Raw genomic sequence first — 25,460 nt, forward strand, 5'->3', positions numbered from 1 at the left:
TGGCACAATGGCTGAATGCAGGGGTTCAGTTTGTTGATAAGGGTAAAAGAAAATCATTCACCTCACCGATATCTAAATTTATTCACATGCATAATTATTGATCAACCACACTCTTCTGCATGTTTGTATAAAACGGTAGTATTCATCAATCACACGACAAGAGTTTCCGAGAACATTCTCTATCTGTTTGCGTACATCAGTATTGTATTCTTCATATAATCTATCTGCCATTTCCAACAAGGTAAATCGAAAGAATACATCTACAAGACGAGCTCCGCGGAACAAGGTGGCGGACATTTCCAGATTCGATATTTCGAGAGAGGAAAAGGTTTTCAATGATTCAATAACACAGGCTTGGGATCTTAAGGAGGCTTCGAGATTGAAGAAGAGATTCAATCGTAGGGATTGTGAGAGTGACGATTCGGGCGTGGGATAATACGACGGACGGTTCTGCGAACTTACTGTTGAGGAAGGAAAGGGATATTTTGTGTGCAGAAGAGGAGAGCTCAAGTGAGGATTAGAGACTGAGTGAGAATTAGAAGTCTCGCAGATCCAAAGGCTTGCAATTGGGCTCGCAGACCACAGGCACAACATACGGAGTTGTAAACCCACAAGCTTGGCTTGGCTTGGCAGGAAAGGAACCAGAATTACAGTTCAATTCGACGATATATATCGAGAAGACGAGCATCCAGAAAATCAAAAGAGGATAGAATAGAATAGCCCAAGATGCCTACCCTTTCGACGTCCAACTTCAACATTGTATGTGCCGTCCTTGGCGGATTCATTACTTTGTTCGGATTGGTATCTTATTTGTTTAAGGAGAAATTTTATCTTTCTGAAGCATGTATGTTTATACCCTTTTCTCCCCTTATTACTCTGGTCATTGGCAGACAATGGCTGATACGGATTTAAACAGTAATATCCCTTCTCTTTGGTGTTGCCATGTCTCCACATGCAGCAGACTTTGTTCGCCCCCTCGATTACACAGGCTCTCTTGCAAACCTCAATGCAACCACCCTCGACTTTTCCCGCCTAGTCCTAGGCATTCAACTTGTCCTCGCTGGTGTCCAATTACCCTCTCGGTATTTGAAATTGGAATGGAAATCCCTCGCTCTCCTACTCGGTCCTATTATGACTGTAATGTGGCTTTCGAGTTCGCTATTAATCTGGGGAATGGTTCCAAATTTGTCGTTTCTGCATGCCTTGGCTGTTGGAGCATGTATTACACCTACCGATCCGGTGCTGAGTAATAGTATTGTCAAGGGAAAATTTGCGGACAAGAATATTCCAAAGGAGTTACAAAAGATTATTGTGGCGGAGAGTGGGGCGAATGATGGATTGGGATATCCGTATTTGTTTTTAGCATTGTATTTGATCAAATACACAGGGGAAGGTGGTGAGTTTATTTTGATGGATTTTCATCCAACGTTATTTATTCTGCGTTTATGCTAATATTCTGTCGTAGGCGCTGGTCAAACTGGAGGTGCCTCGAAAGCTATGGGTCTTTGGTTTGGAGAAACCTGGGTTTATACTATTCTCCTCAGTATTGTATATGGAGCTACTGTAGGCTGGATAGCCAAAGAGCTTCTTCACTGGGCCGAAGAAAAGAAATTTGTGGATCGGGAAAGTTTCCTTGTATTCGCTATCACATTAGCTCTATTCATTGTGGGCACTTGCGGTATGATTGGTAGTGATGATGTTTTGGCATGTTTTATTGCTGGAAATGTCTTTACTTGGGATGATTGGTTTCGTCTAGAGACATTGGATGATTCACTTCAACCTACTATCGATATGTTGCTGAATCTGAGTGTTTTTATATGGTTCGGAGCCATCTGTCCTTGGGCTTCATTTGCTACCAATAGCGTGATTCCAATTTATCGGTTGATATTCTTGGGTATCTTGATACTACTTTTCAGGTAAGCGATCCCTCCTCTTTGCAGCTTTCTGCATTTCAAGATAGATCAGAAATCACTTGTCGAAATCTAGACTGACTTCAACTCAATAGACGTTTACCAATTGTCTTCGCAATGCACAAATTTATTCCTCAAATTGAGGAGAAACGACAGGCTATTTTCGTTGGGTTCTTTGGACCAATTGGAGTTAGCGCTGTCTTCTATCTCTATATCTCACTCGAATTCCTCGAAACCATCACAGTAGATGGTGTCCAGCGCGAAGATGCAGAACATCTAGCCGAGGTTATTTCAGTTGTCGTTTGGTTCTTGACAATTTGTAGTATTGTAGTGCATGGACTTTCGATACCATTAGGCAAATTAGGCTTTTTCTTACCGAGAACACTCAGCAGAGCTTTTACAAGTCAAAGTAACAGTCAAACGAATCTGGCCATTGGGGCAAGAGTTTACAGTTCAAACTCGGGTGTGTTGAGGGAGAGGAGAAGGGGAAATGCTAGCACAGATGCAAGTGGAAGTGGAACGACACAGGGAAGTTTGGGAAGTGCGATTTCGACTCCGGCTTTGAGTTCGGGAACGAGCTCGAGACCGATCTATAGGATTGGGGGGAGCGTGATTCGTTCGGGAACTGCGAGGGGTGTGACGGAGAGTGGAATTGGGATGGATGGGGAGGAGGCGAGTCCAATTGGGATGTTGGATGGGGTGATGGAGGGGAGAACTATCAGGTTTCCGGATGAGGAGGCGCATGTTGCTAGTGGGATGGGAAGAGAGAGGGATTCAGAGGTTTAGGTTGGAGTCGAATGGACGGGGTGGGGTGACGGTGATGATGATGGTCATTGTGGGGCTCGAGGCATGTAGCAGCCGTGCGATGTCAAGCTTTGAGGTTAGTGTCTTTCTAGAATGGGAGATGGGAATGAGAGGGAAAAGATATAGGGTGCGTGATTTCGAGATTTGAAGATTATAACGGAGAGCGTAGCGATACTTTGCATTGCAATCTGCATATAGATTTTTGAAAGATAGTACTAGTACATATGATAGATTTTGACTTTGGCTGTAACGCATATATACATATTATATCACTATACTCAGATCAGATCTATATCAATGAATAAATATATGCATGTACGGATATATGTATATAAGATAAATTATAGGATCCACTATAACTATCTACTCAAAGGGGCCCAAACGAAAATGCACACCAAAATCCGTTCATCCACTTCGCTGACGCTATGCTATGTAGTGATCATCATTCATAAGGTGCATGCAATATTATGCCCTCAAAATCCCAGACTCCAGACCCCTAAAACAGATATACCCACGCACCCCTCGTCCTAACCCATCTACAACAAGCCTCTCAATCATACCCCAGCACCCAACACTCAGTCTTTACAAATTTCCTCTCTCCTCCTGCTCCCTCTCAATCGCCTCAAAGAGACTCTTGAAATTTCCTGCTCCAAACCCATCGAATCCCTCTCTCTGAATGATCTCCAAAAAGACCGTGGGGCGATCCATCAATGGTTTTGTGAAAAGTTGTAGTAAATATCCTCCCTCGTCAAAATCAATCAACACATTCAACTTTCTAATCTCCTCAAAATCTTCCTTCAATTCCCACTTAATCCCCGCGTTTTTATCCGAAAGACGTTCTCGCATCGTCTCGTAGTATGTTTCGGGCACCGAGATGAACTCCACGCCACGCGCGCGCAGATTCGAGACCGCGGTGATGATATCGGGGGTGCGGAGGGCGATGTGTTGAACGCCGGCGCCGGAGTAGAAATCGACGTATTCCTCGATCTGGCTCTTGCGCAGACCGGGGGCGGGCTCGTTGATGGGCATCTTGACGACGTTGTTGGGGGAGGCCATGACGATGCTGTTGAGGGCGGAGTGGGCGGTGCTGATTTGCGAGTCGTCGACGGACCAGAAGCGGTGGAAGGAGAGGCATTTTTCGTAGTACTCGCAGGCGGATTGCATGGCGCCCCAGTCTTGGTTGCCGACGCAGTGGTCGATGGCTTCGAGGGGGATGCTGGGGAGGAGTGCGTTGAGGGGGTCGTGTTTGGAGGCGGGGATGGCGCGGTAGCCTGGGAGGAAAACCCCAGTGTAGTTGCTGCGGGAAATGAGGGTGTGGGTTGTGTCGCCGTAAGTGCGGATGATGGCGGTTGTCTGAATGGGTATAGATTAGTATATTTCCTTGATACACAAAAACGGGGTTTAAGAAAAATAGAAATACTCACAACATCCCCATCTTCATCTTTTCCCTTGATTGGTTTCTGCACACCCACTGCACCCTGCTCTACCGCATTATAGTAAACGCTCGCTACATCATCTACTTCAAACGCAACATCCTTAACCGCATCCCCATGCTTCTCGAGATGTTCATAGATTTCTCTCAACAACTCTCTCTCCTTTTCCGTAATCGGTTCATCATCTTTGAGGCCCGAATATGCCTTCACAGGCGAAGTCAAGACGAAACGAATCTTGCCATTCGCAACGACATGCGAAGCGATATAGCGCGAACCGGTTTCGAGACCCTTGTAGGCGATGGTTTGGAATCCCAGACGTGTGCAGTAATACGAGGCGGCTTGTTTGGCGTTTCCTACGTACCAGGTTATGTGGTCGTAGCCGTGGAAATTGGGAGTGTTGGTGCTGAGGGAGGAGTTTGTGTTGGTTGATGTAGGGAAGGTGAGGGAGGTGGGAGTGAGAATTGGGGGAGTGACGGCGGAAGGTGCCATGATGTGATGTTGTGATATGGGAGTTTATGGAGACAGTAGATGGATAGAGTTGGATTCCTCTATGTAGGTGGGTGAGATTGATAATCTGAGATGGCTTGAGAGTAGACGACCAATCAATACTTTAAGTAATAGGGAGATTCTCAAAATAGTTTTTCGGAAGCAAACTTTGCTTGCAGGTGAGTTTGTCAAAAGAGTCAAAATTCGTTAACAAAGGAAGATGTTTGGGAAGAAGAAGAACTTGGGACTGCCAACAGCTCCTCTTCTTATGAAGACGATACGTCTCGGTATACGGCGGACTAAGCCATGTCAAAACATAGAATGACCGCATAATCCATCAACTAAGCTTCACAATCACCGACTAATGAACGTCCAGCAATTGAACCGATCGCCATCCTTTGGCTAGGATTGCTTTTTAGAAGTTGTTAGGGTTTCAAGTGCGGTTGATACTCCTTCATTCCGCGCGGTTTACAAACGGCTGTGTTCGGCTTAAATGTCGCTTATTCGCTTAGTCATTGCGCGGAATTGCGATTGTTTCACTGTACCACACTACCGTAGTCACGTTTTGGTTATACCGAATACCTCTGCATTCATGATCTCGATCAATTTAAATGTTTAACTTTTGAGTTGCTTTCATCATTAATGATTCTTTCGAATACCTAGAAAAGGCTTTCAAAACTACAACCTAGACAAATACAGATTCCTTCCAAAAATGACAACACTTACCAGACACGACCTCGAAGTTCTCGAGAAAATAAAGGATCCTGAGTCGGGTCCTTCGAATCCCCTCCTTATCGATGATTCGCTTCCCAAAGACCCGCATATCATCGATCTTTCGACATATCAAGGAATTGCGCAACGAGAACGAGATATCATTCTCTCGATGCAAGATGTAGAACTTCAGATGGCCGGGTTGAAACCTCTTGCTGAACCCTCGCCTTTATCTCAATATCACGCTTGCCTTCAGAGCTTGAACGATGTGATCGAAGAATATCCTAATTATGCCAGTGCGAGGAATAATAGAGCACAAGCATTACGACGAATTTATGGCGATTTGATGTTGGTGAAGAAATCCTCTCGCAAAGGATCTGGAACTGATGTAAACGAGCCATTGGATACAGAAGCATCTGAACCTACCATAAAACTTGCATCATTCAACGCCTTATCCGATCTTGATAAAGCAATTTCACTGTTAGCTCCAAAGACGCCTTGGGTATCGATATCTCCTCAAGCAGCAAAGACACTCTCCCAAGCCTTAACGCAACGAGGTGCTTTATATCATCTGTCAGCTAAACAGCTTTCTTCTGACACTGAATCGAGTGTGAGGATTGATGAGAGGAGAAGGGAGGCGAAGTGGAAGACGATAGAATTTGAAGAGGCAGCATCAAGAGATTTCATGACAGGGGGAAGATATGGTAATGAGATTGCAAAGGCACTAGCAGTGAGTGCGAATCCGACGGCAAAACTTTGTGGAGATATGGTCAGGCAGGCAATGAAGAGAGAAATGGGTGGCGGTGAAAGCTGAATAAGAACATTGCTGTAGTAACTTGCTTGAGGCAAGAAACGAGAAATGATTGTATCTAATAATGATGGCAAAGGAGTTTCACGGTTCACGGCGGGGAATCCATAGCGTCATAAATATAATACCAATCTTTTGGCTTAGAGAAGACTCCGTCAATGAATCTTCTGAAGTATGTAGTGGCTAATCATCTCAACTTACTTGCTATTATGACATTGTAACCATTCTTGAGAATGTCATTAGCAATTGACAGTATTCAACTTGTAGAGGACCTTCTTGCAGTAAGAAAATGAGAATCTTACCCATGTCATTGATGTTGTTCGCCCCGGGCTTTTTATAATCAAGACTAATCGATTTCAGCGTGGAATTTTCGGATTTAATCCTCCTAGAACACTGAACACAAGCAGTAGTTCGGCTTCGACACCCGAATTGAACCAAAACAGTAAAACATCGGAACATCTGCAGTATCTCTTCTTTGTAACTCCTTCTCGGTAAGGATCGTGATCACCCTCGTTTTAGCCATTCCTAGATGATGAAAGAGGCAAAACAACACTAAATATTGCCTTTCACTTATCCGGTCACTCGTGCACCAACCAAAGTGTCAGTGACAATCACGTTGTGCCCATAGTATCAGCAGCGACTACCCGTGTGGTTCCTGACCACACGCACCGAGCCTGAAAAACAACGGGTGGCTGCTCCAAAATTCCCGAAATACTGTGGCCGAGATTGATATGACATATTTTTCAGTTCGGATGACGATTCTCAGTATTGAATTTCGAAGATCTTAACTTTCAAATCTTCGCCAAACAGGTATCTGACTTACTGAGAAATGAAGTGGTCTGATGTGATTAAAAGTAATAGGGGAAGAATCCAACATGGACATGGAATGAGGTGATTAACAAGACGGTTTCAAATGCTGGCATTCAACGAGTGGGGGATTAGCTGAGGTTAGCATGAATATGCAAGTGGAATATTCAGATGTAGTTGCGCGGGTGGATACAGCAAAGCAGGTTGGAAATGACTTGCTTTGCATATCCACAAGTATGGGATCAAAACTTTCCTCTCAAGTCCGACGGAAATAGGCATGATGAATATGGAAAAAAACGAGTTTTTCCCTTGAATAAAATCTGACAGAGCTTGTTTTCGCTGATTAGATGGAAAGGATGTAAATTAAGAGTAATGAAAGAGTCAAATGATACGGCACGTTCTTTGGTAGTTCAACGTGTCAACAAGAACTCAGCTCCAATGCCAATCATCTTCTGGTGACACAGTCGATGCATGTTGTGAAACCCAACTTTATTATAAACGTACGATATGTGACGCTTATGGAAGTACTCAAGATGTACCATGGCTACCAACTTGAAATTTTGAGCAGCTGGTAAGCCCGCCATAGATAGATGGAAGGCGCTTAGCGGTTTCAGCAAATCATTGATTCTCGCCAGGCCATATCGATATTTGGTAAGCTTGATTCGCTATTCTCACCTTGAGGGATAGACCTTTCAAGGCGAAATTAATTCATTAAATCGATATAAACATATAATGCCTGGTGATAAGATACATGGATTCCTCCAAATACCAGCAAGAACAATGCAGCCCTGTGGACAATACAGTTGACCCAGGGCACGCGAGCAAATCAGATGAGCAGTATATGAATGATGGTAAATGACGAGAACGGCAGTTGGCGATCTTGGTTAGATCTGAACCACCGTGCAATCTGCGACTAGGGTTTTGTGATATTGATCAATGAATGGGTCATGCTGGAAACTTTTACCGGCCGACCAAAAAGACGATGAGTCGCCACAGACTGCGCCCACAAAAGCCAGCTTCTGGCTCGATACTACCACACCACAAATGCAAAGGAAGATAATTGTGCCACTCGTGATATGCATTTGAGTGGCGTTCGTCCAAAAGCGAGACGGACTGCTATGAGATATAGTTGGGAACCCCAGTCTCGTATGCATGCAACAGAAGCGGAGCAGGCGCTTTCACCCCGATGTTATTGGAGGATCAAGCCTTTCGCACACTGCACAAAAAAGAAAAGCTCCCGAGACAGTTTCCCACCACCATGGTCGGTGGTCCATTGTGGCGTGTTACCTGCTCTGCTGCGGTTTCCAGAATGTGAACCAATGGGGTGGACGTGCATTATTTTGGTAACGAGGTAGGACTAGAATGTGATCCAACATCCAAAGAAAATTTCTGCACTGCGTTGACAGGTTCCGATGATGGGTTGGCCGGCATTTAGGATGCCATGCCATGCCATGCCATGCCAGCTTCTGAGCGAGGCTTGGATTTCAAGGGGAGGAGTCCAATAAGTCCAATATTACAGCACATGTTGGCAAGCATTATTTTTGAGTCGATAAATGAAGAGTAAGAAATTAGTTAATTGGCTAATTGATATTGTGATGTTATGTGATGGAAAAATCTGTTCCGTACATTTGAGTCGGGTCGATATCGGGTAAAGTGTAAGTGTATATAGTAAGTACATAGCTCGAGTAGGTAGATGTCTGTCGGGAATAAATCTTGGATTTTAAACGGTTGTATTACCCCAACCTCTTTGCCGTCTTTGGACTCTTTACGGATTAAGAAAGATCCTTCATCCATGAAACACCAAGTTACTCCGTAGATTCCTTTTTCTCAGACCATTTGGTGGTCAAGCCATTAATTTCTTCCCAGAGCAATGGAATGGAACATGGATCAAATAGTTTCTCTTTACTTTCTTTACTTTTTGTGCCCCACGCACGCGATAACACAGGAATAGATACTCATTTCGTTGCTAATTGTCCGCGACTTCTTCGGCACGATACAAGTGTAAGAGAACTAGAGAGCCGATACCCTCCGTGATCCCGATGTTATGTAGCCTGTAGGTAGTTAAGCGTAGGTAGGTATTGCAAGTGCTGGCCAATGGTGATCAGCATCAGGATTCGGCATGTCTAATTTACCAAACGACTGGAATTCAAGGACCCGAAACCTCCTCTCTTAAGTGAATTCTGATTTTGACGGACTTCGGATTAAGTGGATATTGCGGAAGACTAGCAGACTATATCACATAATAAGCATTATTATTTGCAGATTAGATTGAGCTTTGGTATGCACATCTTGGAAAGCTGAGTGGTGATCATAACATCCAATTGATTTAAGGATTCATCACGGGTAATCATCGCAATTGTCGCAATCAAGTCATTTAAATATTCATTCATTTGGTCGGATTCGTGGAGATCGTTGCCCGGGCGGGGCATAGAAGATTGGTGACGCCAGCGGAAGGGAGACGAATAATACCGGTTCGAGTAAAGTAGGTTCCGGATTTTTGATCATGGAATTGTGGATTTCTGTCCCGCGCATTCCTGAATACCTCGATCGGGGTACATGTCCGTGGCATGCAAGTTCTTTTGAGGACTAGCCTCCCGCGTAGCTAATCGTATGATGCTTACTTTAGTCCTATTGGATTTACCCGGGCTAGGGGCGCCAGGAAGGAACAGTAGGCTCTCAAATGAATGAATGACTCAAGATCTCTCACGGAGTTCTACAGAGGAGTTGGATTGAAACTTTGGAGAGAAGCAAATACATACCGAGCAATTGACTCAGAAGTATTCATTCAAAGCAGCTGAAGGATCTGCTCATGCTACTTGCCATCCATCAATCGAAACATGGCAGCACCGAACTTAGTCTAACCAGCAAATAATCAACGAGTATTCCATTACAGAGTACAAAGAAAATGAAAGAATGCTGAACCCTATCTTCCTTTGGATGAAAGCTTAATCGTTTGACACTCCGGAAGCAAACTAATCGGAAATGCTTCGAGATTTAAACGTTTCCCAAGAAATGCAGAGGTTTAGACGAGATATTGATGCACGGCTTATGCGATACCCCTTCATTCTCCTCAACTTATTTTGGGTAATATTTTCCTTCTTGGTTCCCACAAATGCAGCATCCGCCGCTGAGATTGTTAGAATTATCATGGGGGTGTTATTATTATTACCGTCAACCAGATTTCCTATCTTCTAACAAGGTTTGACATAGTGGATTCGCTGACCATTGACCAGGCCGTGTAGCCGTCAATCTAAATACCCGCACCACCAAATCTACGCTACTCGCATCATCAAACCAATGACCATCGATCTCGGCTGAGACAAAAAAATGCTGGAGTGGGCGAAAAAGGAAGGAGATTTTGGAAAGACAGGAAGTTTCATACCCAAAGATACGAAAATTGGGTTGACGGTTGAAGATACGAACGATAGAATGATGCCAATGCAAGAAAGACGGAATGAATGACTTTGCATTCGTATTTTCAGAACGAGGGAAAGGTGCACATGCTCTTTTTATATAGCAATGTCTTTCAATACTGCTTTTGATTCACGGGTATGGTAGTATGGTGTACGTCGCATTGCAGAGGAAAGAATATACGGACGGCCAGGCGTGCCAGGGAAGATGAGAAACTATTGGCGCGAACTACCTTCAGGCTGGGTAACGGAATGAGCATTGGAGAGCCCAAACGACTTAAGCCCTGTCATCCAGCCTGTCCAGCCTGTCCAGCCTGTCACGTCCCCTGTCAAATGCATGCTTGGTCGAATTCCAGTCATTTTCCTGTTCCCTGGATTGGTGAAATAGGTACCCAGGGAAGTTGTAAGCTGTAACATTGAGATGGAATTGAAGGGTGCATGTATGTATTTGTAGAGACAGAGCACGGAGGATGTATCAATATGTGCGCCATTGGTAGTTTGTCATCCAGTCATTTTCCGATCCAGCCTTTCCACTCTGCTGAACACAACCTTTGGAACCTTCATTTGGATAGTGCTACATATAATATAGTGCTGTGTGTGATACTGACTGCCCCCGTGAGAGTGTGTTGCATTACATTACCACGCCAAAAGCGGGCAAACAAGATCACGACCCTCACTCCCTCAATGCTCTGGCAGTGGCAGACTGGAATACACTCGGGCCCTTTGGATTGGTCTCTGGTGCTAGTAAATGAACTAAAATTCGTGGGGATCGTACAAGCAACAGGGCACAGCTTTTCTCCTCCCTTTCGATTGATTAATGGGCCCTGCTTGTGGACCGGGAATAATAGCGACTGGAACTGGAAGTGGAACTCGAACTGGCTAGGATTGTGATTGGGATTACCCAGCAATTCCTGACTATTATCTTGGTCGTGCAGAAGATAGATAGTTAATTCTCGACTGTTGTATCTCTTCTTCCTCCTCGAAAACTTGACACCAACTCGACTTCACTCGACATCACTCACTCATCGACGACTCCATAGGGAATGAATGGCTTGAAGTGATTGAGAAGAGGCAGTCAGAAAATACAGAACATCTTTGTCGATATCCTTATTGATTACTACACCCACACTCCGCTTCGAAGCATCGGGAACATTGGCAGATTACCATCCTCACCATCCTACCAACCTAAGCGTTCCTGAGCTTTCTAGCTTATGTTGAATGGTAGCCAACCATCAACACGGCCATTCCGATCTCAACATCCCTTCCAAAGAGAAAGCATTTGAGAAAAACAATTCATTCTTTCGTCTGGTAACTTCTGAAGTTACAGCATTCCTCACGATTAATTCCAGCCTCGGAAATATAGCAGAAGTTTGAAACATACATATCTAGGTACGCATCTGACTCGATAACGCATGGTCGCTTCCTTACTTTAACCTTCCGATAATGTACCCATTAAACTGGGTGTCGGGACCAAGAATTAACTTCCCGGTCACTGGAAGCTGAATGGCTCAAGGCTAACGACGAGAATATAGCATATATTGTAATTTTGTTGAAAGTCGGCACCAATGGCTGAACGAAATATCTCTATCGCTTCAAATCATTTTAGAGGGAGTGTGGACTCCAATATGGCTGCGTCTATAGGTCCTAAAAGCATGCCTGAAATAATTACGAGGACGACCAAAGGGGGGAGGAAACTGAAATATACGTTGACTGTGATTCAACAACCTGAGCGTGCGAGAGCATGTGGCTCGGGAGCAAAATGTATGTTGGGCTTTCTTTCAGTGAAAAGGCCAAATGATTGTTGCGGAGACTGATACCGTTCTTAGCATCTGCCGATCGACGTCCAGTCGACCCTCCTCCCGTCGTTCAACTTCGCATTTATGATGAAACCGATCCTCGACAAGAAAAGGAGATAACATTCCACTACAATGCAAACTTCTTCCTCTTCGCAACTTTGGAGGTAGCTCGGAATATTGCTCAAGGTCGTGTACAAACTTCGGCTCCTCAAGCACCCGTTTTGACGGGCATGCCAGTGTCTGGAATGGCCTACTTGGATAGACCCAATGAAGCTGGATATTTCATTTTCCCCGATTTATCTGTTCGACACGAGGGCCAATACAAATTGAGCTTCAATCTCTACGAGGAAACAAAAGAGGAGAAGGATACCGACATCGAACCTTCGAACGATCCAAGCATGCGAAAGATGTCGAGCGCTGCAGCCGCTGCCGAATCGTCTTTTGATTGGCGCATGGAACTCAAATCTGATCAATTCACTGTATACAGTGCAAAGAAATTCCCTGGCCTTTCCGAAAGCACTGATTTGAGCAGAACTGTAGCGGAACAAGGTTGCCGTGTTCGTATTAGACGTGACGTGAGGATGAGAAGAAGAGATACAAAGCCTGGAGGGGACTTTGGTGAAAAAGAGGATGAATATCAGCAAGGAAGAGCTACATCTCCACCATTTGATTATGCCATCCAAGCTGCGAGGCAAAGAGCTCTGAGTACAAGCGTTCATGAGGATCCACAACAGAGGCGTGGATCAGGAGAAAGCTCACCATATCATTCGCCTATTGTAACTACCCCATTCCGTACGCCTTCAATTTCTCCATCGACACCCAACGCCTCTCTTCCTGGTGGTAACCACCTTGGCTGGATACCGAATGGACCTGGCTACGCCGCTGCTCCGAGTATCCAACCTCCACATCCACCACCGCCTCCACCCTCATCCTATCCACAGCCAGTGCCAGCTACTCACCCTAATCAAGGCCCATCGACACAATTTCGTCAGCAACCTCCTCAAGGTCCACCTCCTGCACCTACTAGATTTGATGAGAGGCGATCTTCATATAGCCAATTTCGTCCTTCCACAAACCCTCCTCATCAGCAATCGTATGAACCAGACTACCGAAGAATGTCCTTTGGATATCAGATCTCTGCTGCATCCCAAGGCCCTCAACCAATCGCCCCTGCTGTTCAGAACCAAGCTTATAATCAACAATCAATGGAGGCTGCTTATAGCCGCAATCCTCCTTCTGCATACTCGACCAGCTATCAGGATTCTGTCGCTCTCGCACCACTGAGAGGCGAGCAGTCTACAGCCATGTCTCCTCTTGCTTCGGTAACGACTATTTCACGTGGGACGCAAAACTCAGCGCCAATATCAAGCCACAACTACAACAAGTTGGAGAGATCTGGGTCTTACAGTCAATATGCTCCCATCGAGGCGGAGCCATCAAAGTCGACTAATAAGAGAAGCTACAATGAGGTTTTCAGTGATCCTACTGAATCATTATTCAATGGTAGACGACCAAGTGCTATTTCTGCAGAAGACGAAGAGGAAGAAAGATCCGAACAGCAAATGACTTATAGACGAGCCGATGGCAACATTCACCAGAAACCCGCCCCCGGTCTCAACTAAACTGCACCAAGCTCAAAAAGTCTTCAGCAACAGCGTCAGTCACGATTTTTTTTATAGAAAAGGCGTCGGATTGACGTTTTCTCTGCACGCCTTTGAACTTTTTCTACACCATTTTTTCAACGTACGATTCTGAAGCTGATTTTTACGATACCAATTTGATGGGTATGTATATACCTCCAACTTTTTACATTTCTTTTTCTACACGATTCGCGATGGTGTTGTTTACACGTATTTTCGCACGCTTCTGGAAAAGCATACATGGCACTTCTCCTTATGATATCTAGATGGTGGGAAACATTGACTTTCTGATACCGTTGTATTTCTTTTGTTGGTATATTGAGCACATGTGGGAAATTTGCAATGGATGAATGAGATGAGGGGTAGCGGGCTGAGAAAACAATCCTGTAATTTATGGACTTGAAAATGGAGATGAGAGAAGTAGACTCCTTTCCTGAATGAGATGGATGGAACGAAATGGAATGGAATGGGATGGGATTGCATAGAGTTGAATACCTACCTACTTACCTACCTACCTACCTACCTACCTACCTACCTATATGAAATAAAAAGATTAAAATTGGAGAACTTTGCAGAATGAACATTAGAGTAAATATGATCAACTATTTTATAATCTGTGAATATATGTCATAATTATCTACTCATTTAAGGATACAGGACTGAATTTTCCGCCTCTCCCCCAGGTTTTCCGGACCACAGATGAGCTGGCCCGATGGATTTCAGGGCTGAAGCCGTTACTGTAGATACGATGCAGGTACAATGTATATAGCACGACTACTAATGAACTAATGCTCGACATGCACACTTAGGCATATAAACAATGGCCTGCATGAGATCATCGAGGAGATTGACAACGTGGAAGACGGCTATTTGGTGGTGGATATGAGCTATTAGGGTTAGATTTGGGTGTATTCTTAGAGACTAATAAATGTGTATTTATGTAACACATCCATGACAGTATTGATACGGTGTTTGCACGTCTTTGACCGTAAGAGAGTAGCCGATAGTTCAAAGTTGATGATTGACAGGTGAAATGTAGATGGCAGCTAGAAGGTAACATCAACAACACACAGCTAGCGAATTAATAGCTAATAGCTAAGAGCTAATAAGAGCTAACAGCTAACATCTAACAGCTAATAAGAGCTAACATCTAACAGCTAACAGCTAACACCAGCAGTACAATCCGTACAATGACGAGTGAATAAAACTGGTGAAGAAATCCTTCAATTCGCCCTACCTCTCGCATCCATCAATGTATAACTCCACGTGCGTAGAATTGAATGGCTGGGATCGACCGCGTATACATCCCCATATGTAACTGTGTATAAACTAATGTCTTGGCAACGGTTCTTCGGTTTATTGACATACTAGTAAATTGCCTAGGTTACTAGGTTACAGGTACCTCCTAAGCTTAACCTTAGCCACTCACTTTTTTTGTTTACTTTCTACTCAAAGGAGAGTCAAAACTTGAACTTGCACTCGACCTTCCCCTTCTTGACTCAACTCAACAACGTGTTTCCTGCGTGTTCATGCAGCGGTGAGACTAATTTTATAACTCCCCATTTTTTGTATGCAACCTGCACGTTGATATCAACAAGAAAAAGGAAACACTGCGAATCAAATTTCAATTAATGCGCGAAATCCTTCGAGGATTGGGAAGACTTGTAAGACATTCTGATACGCTATTCAAGCTATCTGGAAATAGAGGTGCATATTCAAATCATATTGATCACCTTTATTTTCCCCTCTCAATTTCAGCTCTCGTTTTCGATCTTCTTTCTTCTTCGCGACCCTTTTCGTCCTCGTCTTCGTCTCGTCCTCCGCCGTCTCCTCTCTCGCTCTCTCTTCCTGCGTAGAGTTCGACAAGCAATTACCTTCATTTGAGCGCGTCAATGTCACCGTGTTAAATATCCGTACTTGAGGATTGGCAATGGCGAGTTACAAGGTTAGTCTTCAACAAGAACCTCAGATCCATATTTCAAACTCAATTGATTACATGCACCTTTCCAAGCCCCGAGGAAAATCATAACAAAATGGTCGAGGTATATCAGTCACTAACATTCTCATTTGTCAGACTCCTCGCCGCCAGTCAATGGATCATCCCATGGGCGAGAGTCCGTTCGATGACGCTACGCATTCCATTGACTCGAGACCGGATTCGAAAGGTTCGAAGAGATTGTACAGTAATCGCAATGCCCGACCGACAATTCTAGGAAATGATGGCGAAGGTGGATGTTTTTTGAGGCCTGCTTTCGATAACGACGAGGAGTATCCGGACGAGAAGCGTCACCGCTCTGAAAATTGGCCTTTGCCGTCGGCGCCTGTCCCAGAGGAGGCAGTTGTCCCTCCGTCTCGAGTCTCTTCACGCGCTCAAAGTCGAACAAGTCAAAGAAGTCGAAGATCTACCGCATCTCCCCAACCTAGTCGACCTTCTCTCCAGAGATCTCGTCCCTCGAGATTTATGGAAGGTAGTATGAACGATAAAGTCAGTAAACTCCCGCCGATACCATACCTTTACCATGAAGAGGAGCTTCGTGAGCGATACATTGAGGACGAGCTTATGGGAAATAATGGCCAGACGACTCCAGGTAGAAAGATGGCAAAGCCTCGTGGGTTTATGCTACATTCAAACGTATCCATGGGTGCAGAATCCTCGCTCGCAGGTAACTCCGATACTTCTCGACAATCAACCATATTCCGATTCGGTAGTAAGATTGCAGCGTCAATCAAACCATCCAACTGGAAGATATTCTCAAAGGCGCAAAAAGTTCCGGAGGAAACACCTCAACAACGAGCGATACGAGAACAAAGGGAGAAGGCAGAAAAGATGTACCACGAATTGAAGACAGACAATTACTTTCGCAAACGTGCAATCTTTCAGCAGCCAGGCTTTGATGCTGTCAGGCATTCTATGGATCAAACGCCACGAATCAAGCATGATTCTGGAGTCGAGTTAAACGACAAATACCATTCCCGAGACAATTTGCCCTTGGGAGATAAGAGGCAGAGTAGACTCAATGCCAGTACTCAAGACTTTTATATCGACAGCCCCGGCTCTAAGATATCTGCCCCTGTTGATGCTTCGACTCCTCGAAGTATTTTCCACCGAAAGACACCATCGATGTCGAACCTTAGAAATATGACGAGTAGAGAGTGGCTGTCGCGACCTGCCTTTCCAGAAGATCCTCGATCTGTAAGAAAGGTTCCGTCAAGAAAGGAGTTTCAAAGACAACAGAAGTTGGTCAAGCGTGTCAGTGATTTGGAGACAAAGCTCGAAGAAGCTCGTCGCCAATTAACGGATACTTTCGCAGAACCACTTCCTGATGAGCACATCTACCAACCTCCTGATTTCCAACAACAGCGATCGTATCAGCAGTCGTACCAGCAACAGCCATCGCAATCGCACCCTCCTTCATCTGACCGATTTGGTAGAGCACGTTTCGTACCCGGTGCCTTGGCAACCCTTCCATCCGAGAGACTTTTGAGCGGTTACGTTAATCCTAGAGCGGATTTCAATGATAATGAGAATTTCTACAACATTGGAACAGCAATTACTACGCAAGACAGCATGGATCATATTTCGACCCGCCCGACTGATTTGTTCAAGACGAGCGAGATACGTCCTGTACAAGCAAGTCAGCCTCCTATCACAGCACCGGAGGAGGGATCAGAGTACGTGTTATCTAGCATCGAATCTGAGTCTGATAGTGAAATGTCTGATGTCCATAATGCCCAAGCGATTGTTAGAGGCGGATCAGTCAATGGTGCCAAGATGGCCGTTGAAGTCAAGCCTACAACTTCACGTATTCTTTCACAGCAAGCATTTATTGAAGGGCATTCTTTCGAAGCAAAGGCCGACCAAGCTCGCGCAGTGAAGAAGAAGAGCGCCGAGAAAGACGGAGCTTTAAGACCTACACCCGAATCTGAATCTGATTTCGAATCTGGTCCAGATCTTGATGCCAAACCTCTTAAGAAAGTCAGAAGTAGCCGAAATCGCAAATTTATCAATGAGAAGAGTCCTTACACTGGGTCATCTTCTCCCGAAAAGAGAGTCGTTTCTGATGGTGCACATAAGCCAACAGCCCGACAACCTCTTCCTGGCCGTGGAACCGAGAGACCCAGAAGCATACTTGTAAAACTCAAGATTCCCAAAGATTCACCTCCTGACAATACTGATGGTGATTCTTTCAGCTATACTAAGACGAGAAGCGCTCCATCTTCACAATCCGAACCTAAGGTTGATAGTGCTGACCAAGGAACCATTCTACCACATACTTTTTACGGAGTCCCTCCTGTACCCAGAATCCCTCAAAATGTCCGACTTCCTAGTGGCGAGATGCTCAACACAAACAAGACCCGACCAAAACACACACAACCAAGCCAAGAACCTGGAGACTGGCCCGATGACCTCGAAATCTTCTAGTCAATTCTCTCGTCCTCAACTATAACCACCATACATAACAGCACACACAACAAACGACCTACAGATAAAACCCCACGAGGAATATACCCCGAGCAAGACCACCAATTTGACATCACCCGAATGTGTTACGAGTTTACGACAGACATGATGATTGGATATTGTATTAATCTACTACGAAATTCACGACGTTCTTTGCGCTTTTTAACGGCAGTACCTACCCCTAATAATTTTTCCCCTTTTTCCCCTTTTTCTTTTGTTTACATTTCCTGACTCTCTTTATGAATTTTACGAATGACAAAGGCGTCTGTCTAATTTTGCCCATTTGCGAGGGCTTCATTGCATTTACATAGCATAGCACGATAGTCAAAAGCGACTGGGCGATTTGAGCGAGCATTTTTTGTTTTTCATTGGGCATTTTGATGCATATGAACTTCACAGGCGACTAATTCGAGGAAAGGGGGGATGGAAGGTTGGGTTGGAAAGGGGAGGGAAGGCAAGGAAAGGAATGGGATGGGATGGAATACCTGGCAATTTTTCTTTTCAGAAGGAATTTATTGTCCATTCGATTTCAGTGTCAAATTCATTTCAGATGGATAGAATAGAGGGGTGTGTATGTGGTGCAATTATGATTTGCATCACGATCTATCTCTTCTAACTACCTACTTAACTAGCTACCTAATTCGATTCGATTCAAATATCGAATTTCTCTTCATCCATCTGTACATTAAATACCTAGGCTATTCCAGGAAAACAAATACCGAATGATAATATGAAAAAAGGATTCCGCTGTGTGATGTGATGCTGCCAGTGCATGGTAACGCTTGCTCACGTGCTCGCTTTCCAAAAATGTCCGCTAAATTGACAATTGAGACTTCCTCCCACCCATCATATCATATTTCCCATTCCATCCTCCAATCCATCCTTCCTATAACTATCCTGTACAGGTAAAGCCCAGGAACCAACGAGCCCCAACCCCAACCAACCAACCATCAGCACCAGCACCACCGTCGAAATCCATTCCATTGCAACCCATCAAATCATCATGAACGCTAAAACGCATAATAAACAAAGCATAGATTGGCCGTCATTTCTAGTGTGAAGGCGATCGAGGGGTAACCGACGCAACGTAAGATGAATAAGAAAAATAAAAAATCGTAATAAAAAGGCTAGCATGGATGATCGTGGAAAAGGTTGTAGTTTTTGTAAGGGATTATAAAACTTCCATAACACGTCCGTGATCTTCGTTTCGATTTTTAAGAGAATTGAAAATATAAGATGCATGGGACCAAACGGTAGCGATGCGAGTGTGAAATGTGGCGAGCATCATTACGAGAAGGAGAGGAATCTGTGGAGTTTCGTTAGCTTCGATTTGTGTCAAGTGAAAGAGTGAGGCTGTTGGAAGATGGGAATCGAAACACAGAACAAAAGTGAGAACATACCCAGATAAGGAATAACTTCCTGTCACTCCTGACCCTCTTCAATTTCTCCTGGCGTAATAATTGTATCTGGTTCTGTTGCTCCACGGTAACTATCTCCTTCCCGCCAATTCGAAGGGTTCCCATAGGCATCGGCTTTCTTTGCATAGCAGTTGTTGAACTTTCTGCACGTGCCACAGATGTGGTTGTTCCAACTTGCATTTCTATTTGATCAAAGATTTGAGTACATTTGCTGTCAGCAATGGTATCTGCGACTGCTTGTTCTGCAGAAGCTCGTTTCACGTCCATATCATTTTGTGGGAATATATCTTCGTAGGCAGGCGGTGCTGCAGCTGCATTACCAGAGAAAAGATCCCACCATTTGTTGCCTTGTTCCTTGCCACCATTTTGATGATTGGGGCTTTCTGGACGGCTGCCGATACGACGGGCCATGGGACTTGGTAAATAAGCTTGATAATCTGGAAGGTTTGCGAGTGTAGGCATTTGTGGCATCTGAGGAAGGTTTGGAAGGCCAAGATGCATGTTGTTGTGGAAGGTTTGCTGAAGGTGCTGCATCTGAGCGGTGAATTGTGTAAATTGTGCGAACATCTGATCTCTGAATGCAGTCATGGCCATTGTTGGGGAGGCCATTGCTTCGTCTGCTTCGACTTCGGGTAGTTCCAAGATAGGGGGTTGAGTTATCTCGATAGGCTCATTCAGGATATTTGAAGTTGATCCCCTAGATTGCCTGCGTCGCATCAGGAATGTCCCATCAGCAGTATCAACATCAGCATCCTTGTCCTCGTATTCATTGTCATCCTCATCGTCACTGTCACTGATGCCGCTTTCATTCGGTATCTCTGCAGTTGGTGGTTGCCACAACGATCTTAATGATGTCGCGCTGCTTGTTCTGCTCTTTAGTGAAGAGCCACTTCGTGTTCTTGAATGATGTTCTACTCTGCGAACGGCACGATGGACTTCCTCAGAAGATGTCATATCTGCCGGAGCATAACCTTGGAGACTTCTGATCAACGGATCGGCACCACTAAGGATGAGGCGTCGAACGATTTGCGGATGGTTATGAAGAGCAGCAAAATGCATGGGAGTAAATCCACCTTTATCTCGTGGTTCACAATTCACGTTTCGTGCCAACAAAGCGGCAACGAAGCGATGCAGTCCTAAGGAACAAGCAAGATGAAGCATTGTTTGCCCAGAAGTTCTGCGCAGGTTGAAACGCGGTTTGGTCGGACTGTCATCAAGATCGATCAGATCGAGACATCTCAATAGCGTTGCTTCAACATCGACACCAAAGCTTGCCGCATTAAATCCACCACCGTGCTGTGAGGACCCACCTCCGCTAGGCGGAGATTGGCCTGATGGTGCTCCCCAAGGACCATCCACAATTCTTCTTGCAAGGTCCCGCACGTCTTCCATTTTGCCTGTCATCTTGTGACCTAATACAGCCAACGCTGTTCTAATGATCTGCTGTTCGTCATCATCTACATATTTGAAAAACGCAGTTTGCTTTGGCATTGGTGGTGTTGGATATTGCTGTCTCTGCTGATGCTGGTGTTTGAACGTGACAGGCACAGTTCCCGCGATGGCAGAGGGCGGCAAAAGACATACTAGAGAGGTCTCGCCCCAAAATGTTGTTGTTGTTGCTTTAGCATCACCGAACATGACTTCCAGTCCTTGACAAAATCCACTACCCAAACAGGTTACTTCTATTCCACCGGCCTTCGGTCCTTCGTTTGGTATTAGTTTATGAATCACGGGTGGCCGCTGTGGACTCAAAGTCAGAGGCATGCCATACATCCCATTAACAACAGCTTGTGGCATATGAGCTTGTTGTTGCTGCGGCTGATAAATCTGAACGTTATTGCGCATACCATTCGGACTGGGGGCACGACTAGGATGCGCTGAAGGGGGCGCTGAGAAGAGCTGATGCATGGCCAAATTTTCTGTTGGTTGAGGTCGATGGCCATGAAGAATGAATATCTGATCATTACCATTCGGAGTAGGAGGACCTGTGTTGAAATGTGTTGGGATATTTTGCATCGGAGCAGGTGGGCAAAAAGGCTGCTCATTTGATGAGAAATTTGGAAGGTTTGGCGTGAATGGTGAGGGTATAGCTGAAGTGGTGGCGCTGACCGGAACAAAAGAACCATTGCTCATTGCCGGTTGCCCTGTCTCTAATTTGGTCATTGCTAGACCAGTGGGAACCTTACCAGAGGCACTAGCTTTACGCTTCTTGGACAGTGGAGGGCCGGATGGAGTCGAGGGTGATGCTTGTGGCGATGGATGCCGGGGTGCCATTGTGGTGGAAATTGCTTGAGGCGGGTTGGGTGGTGGATAACTCATTGGCTGTGGATACGACATGAAATTTTGTGGTAGGCTTTGAAGATCCGAGGCGGATGGCGATACACGAAAAGGAGCCATGCCAGGAACGGCACCAGACGTCATATCGTAGCTTCTTTCATTCGAATATGAAGTCGAACCTGGATACATCTGTCCGTCGGGCGCACCAGATGCCTGTCCAGAAATAGGTAACAAGTTATGCGTCTTATGATCATCTGTAATCATGATTGAAGAGGTGATTGCTTGTGCAATCAGGCGATCTTGATAGTCCTTGATAGTAAAGATTACCCGAAACCCGATCTTTTCATTTTGGTGTCTACAATAACATGCGATTCGCATGGGGGCATCAACTTGCAGAGCACCATCAGGCACCATAGGTTCAGGTCTGTCCCCAGTAGCTTCCGAGGGGGGTTGGCTTGTTGGTGATTGCCAATCCTTGACTTCATGGGTGTTAAACACGATGACTCGCTTAGCCTCGTCTTTGTGCCATGATTCTTCTTCTTCGACCTTCTTTACCTTCTTTCTGGCGGCGCGTTTTCTCTCGCGCGTAATGCAACCGCTACATATCAGCACCTCGCCTCCGTTCAGTGGTTTTTTGTCATCCTCTTCATCAGATCCACTATCCGAAGTCTGACTTGTTGAGACATCAGGTGCTGCTGCTCTTTCTAAAGCTTTTCGAAGAATGTCCGGGTTCTCCATTGCACTAGAGCAGACCAACATCGTATAGAGCTCCAAGGTGTCGGGTGAGCGTTCCGGTGGAGGTTTAACGAGAAGTTTAGGTTTGGAGATCGTTTGAGTTGGCAAGTGAAGCTTGGTAACACCTTGGGGGACAGGGAAAAGTGTCATTTTGATGGGAATTTGAGTCTCAACTCGTGATTTCAATGGTGTGGGGTGTATGGTCAAAATCGGCTTCGTATATGGCGCGCCCGGAATCTGGCGGCCCTTGACTTGTGGTGTGTTTTGAAACGATAGGGGATTAAAGTGCGCTTGGGCTCTCATGATATTGGGAGGTATTTCCATGCTATTTGTCCATGGTGGAAGGCCATGAGCCGCGTTGGACATCGTTCCAGGCATAAATTCAAGCCCAACATTGGGAGAGGGTGAGTTAGTGAACATATGATGTGCAGGGGACGACACCTGACTTGTCGATGCTACAGACAAGGGTGACGTTTCCCTCGAACCGATATGGTATCCGTTCGTAGAGTGAGCTACCGAATGTTGCTGCCATTGGTATATGTGTTAGTACATCTGTATATATGAAATGGCAATGAATGATGATTGACTTACAGAGTTTGATTTGTTATGATTCCTGAACTTCTTCCTACCCATTGGTGATATTATCTTCCGAGGGGTGTCGTGCTTTATAGTCGGCATTTCTGGTGATTCCATATCCATTGTTATAGCAAAAGGACTTGGACTACTCGACGCACTGTCAAAGTCAAAATCATTCTCCATGGTCTTGTCATTGAACCCAAAATTATTAACCATTGCTGAAGGATTAATGGTCCCATTTCCGGCATAGTCACCATAACTCGACATACTCTCCCCTTTGACCACATCGTCGCCTTTCCAGTCTCCCATATCAATATCGTCACCTATCATTGCGGTCCCTGAGTGCAGAGCAGACCCGGATGAATCGGAACTGGATTTTCTATTGTATTCCATCGAATCAGAGGTAGAGCTTTGGGACGATCCGGCCGGCGAGGCTGTCGATGGGGCTGATAAGGGCGCCTCCAGTACAGCCGTGTTAATGAAGGAAGGCTGCTCGGGACTTTTGTGGCCGGCAACGCTCGGCGTTGCATATGCTGAGTAGTATGGGGGTGAGTCGTGTGAGAATTCCTCGAAGAGGTTGTTCGGACTATAGGTTGCCTCAAATGGCAAATGCGAATTGTCGAGGAATTCAAAATCGGGATCAGACTCCACTCCCGACATGTCTGAATTGAGAATGAACGGCGGCGAGCTTGCAGATAAAGGTTCTGGTATTGCCTGCATGGCCTCTACGAATGTAGAAACAAGGCTTCTCGAGCGCACTGTGTATCCTTACGTGGTAGAGACTCTGTGAAGCCCTGGTCTGCACAAATTCATGAATCCTAGGCGCGAATGATCGACCTGGCGATGACCTCTATCCCAATGATATCAATACTATCGGAACATTGCGCGCTGCCCTCGTCAAATGTATGTATGTAATGGGAAGGATGAATGGGGTCGTATGGAGTCGGACGAGGATCTTTGTACGCCAAGTGTGGTGTGCGTCAACAGGCAGGAAGTGAAAAGCCGAATAAGATTGGCTATGGGTAATATTAGAACTGGACTGTTGCGTAGAAAGCAGGCCTTGAATAAAACGGGTATTCTGAAGGTAGGCAGGTTGAGTAGCAATTTGTGGAAAAAGGGCAAGAGGTACAATATACACTGTACGAATTGCAAGTACTTTGTTAAAGCACCAAGTGGAGTACAATACTGCTGCAATGGTCCCCAATATTGGTTTGATGGTAATCCTCGTCTTTTTTGTTGATTCCTAATTGCTCAGGCCAAAATTGAATTTTCCCACAAAAACCTTACGGTCCTTACCTAATCCGAAGTCTCTCGAGGGCGAGGTGAGTGTGTAGGTCGTCAAATCCAAAGCCTTCTTAATTATTAATCAAGAAGGAAACCCTGGAGGAAAGAGCAAGTGACCAAAGGGTAGAGTTCGAGTGAATCTTGATGGAATTTGAGCTGAGTAAGTTGATGGAATGGAGTATTGGAATTTTTTACAATTTTGCGAAATGCAAACTGGCGGTGATGCTTTTTGACATGTCTGTCAGTACACATCGATCATCACTATCTACCAATTATCACACAGATAATTCTCGCCAAAAGTGCTCTTACTCCAAATGGATTAACATGATATACCTACCCAGAGAATCTGGATGATAGCTCCTTCGTCTTCCCACACGAACTATCCTCCCCAAAAACTCAAAATGACGGTACAAAATCATGGTAACATGGAAAACTGGCGGAGGGATGGATCGAGTGGCATGAAGAATGTGCATGGATTAACATGCGAGCAAGGTCAAATTCTCACAAACAAACAAATACAATAAAAGAGAAGATTAATGGGAGGTGGAGCGACGGGGTAAACGAGGGGTTTGAATGCACGATTGCGATTACGGACCTCAAAGCTTTCAGAAACAGACGAAAGTCGATGCGAGCATTACCACTTAAACCTTCCGAAACTTTGAGCTCAACTCTCTTTAGAGGCATTGGAAAAGGGAGGAAGATAAAGACGGTGCCGATTCTTCCCGTCCTCTCTACCATTTTGCACCACCATCCTCTTTCAGTCCATCCGCATTAGAGATAGTGAGGAGAGTGGCTTGCATATGGGCGTGCCAAGGCACACATTTACCATTGGCATGATCTGCTTTTTTAACCCAATACCATTTTGCATAGGTTGAGGGGATCGCCTATGGTAAAGGGCGTTTA

At 45.1% G+C, this 25,460-nt stretch overlaps 6 protein-coding genes across 6 annotated transcripts; 4 read left to right on the forward strand and 2 right to left on the reverse strand.

Annotated features, from left to right (window-relative positions):
- Positions 1 to 726: 726 nt before the first annotated feature.
- EAF02_008328 (uncharacterized protein) lies at positions 727 to 2,696 on the forward strand (the record flags this gene model as incomplete). The annotated part of the gene is made up of 4 exons (XM_038904376.1): positions 727 to 844; positions 917 to 1,396; positions 1,466 to 1,916; positions 2,006 to 2,696. 4 exons carry the CDS (start codon positions 727 to 729, stop codon positions 2,694 to 2,696), a joined length of 1,740 nt encoding a protein of 579 aa, XP_038756098.1.
- Positions 2,697 to 3,296: 600 nt separating this feature from the next.
- EAF02_008329 (uncharacterized protein) lies at positions 3,297 to 4,636 on the reverse strand (the record flags this gene model as incomplete). Its single annotated transcript, XM_038904377.1, has 2 exons — positions 3,297 to 4,067; positions 4,139 to 4,636. The coding sequence occupies 2 exons, from the start codon at positions 4,634 to 4,636 to the stop codon at positions 3,297 to 3,299; spliced, it is 1,269 nt and encodes a 422-aa protein (XP_038756099.1).
- A 709-nt stretch (positions 4,637 to 5,345) lies between these two features.
- Positions 5,346 to 6,158, forward strand: EAF02_008330 (uncharacterized protein; the record flags this gene model as incomplete). Its single annotated transcript, XM_038904378.1, has 1 exon — positions 5,346 to 6,158. One exon carries the CDS (start codon positions 5,346 to 5,348, stop codon positions 6,156 to 6,158), a length of 813 nt encoding a protein of 270 aa, XP_038756100.1.
- Positions 6,159 to 11,306: 5,148 nt separating this feature from the next.
- Positions 11,307 to 14,343, forward strand: EAF02_008331 (uncharacterized protein). The gene is made up of 3 exons (XM_038904379.1): positions 11,307 to 11,758; positions 11,902 to 12,130; positions 12,196 to 14,343. The coding sequence occupies exons 2-3, from the start codon at positions 11,935 to 11,937 to the stop codon at positions 13,785 to 13,787; spliced, it is 1,788 nt and encodes a 595-aa protein (XP_038756101.1). The 5' UTR covers positions 11,307 to 11,758; positions 11,902 to 11,934; the 3' UTR covers positions 13,788 to 14,343.
- A 1,392-nt stretch (positions 14,344 to 15,735) lies between these two features.
- EAF02_008332 (uncharacterized protein) lies at positions 15,736 to 18,228 on the forward strand (the record flags this gene model as incomplete). Its single annotated transcript, XM_038904380.1, has 2 exons — positions 15,736 to 15,750; positions 15,880 to 18,228. 2 exons carry the CDS (start codon positions 15,736 to 15,738, stop codon positions 18,226 to 18,228), a joined length of 2,364 nt encoding a protein of 787 aa, XP_038756102.1.
- A 1,210-nt stretch (positions 18,229 to 19,438) lies between these two features.
- On the reverse strand, positions 19,439 to 23,993 carry EAF02_008333 (uncharacterized protein; the record flags this gene model as incomplete). The annotated part of the gene is made up of 3 exons (XM_038904381.1): positions 19,439 to 19,573; positions 19,668 to 23,222; positions 23,289 to 23,993. 3 exons carry the CDS (start codon positions 23,991 to 23,993, stop codon positions 19,439 to 19,441), a joined length of 4,395 nt encoding a protein of 1,464 aa, XP_038756103.1.
- Positions 23,994 to 25,460: the final 1,467 nt, after the last annotated feature.

The sequence above is a fragment of the Botrytis sinoallii genome (genome assembly GCF_014898435.1).
Source record: "Botrytis sinoallii strain Bc 23 chromosome Unknown BSIN_015, whole genome shotgun sequence".
NCBI lineage: Eukaryota > Fungi > Ascomycota > Leotiomycetes > Helotiales > Sclerotiniaceae > Botrytis > Botrytis sinoallii.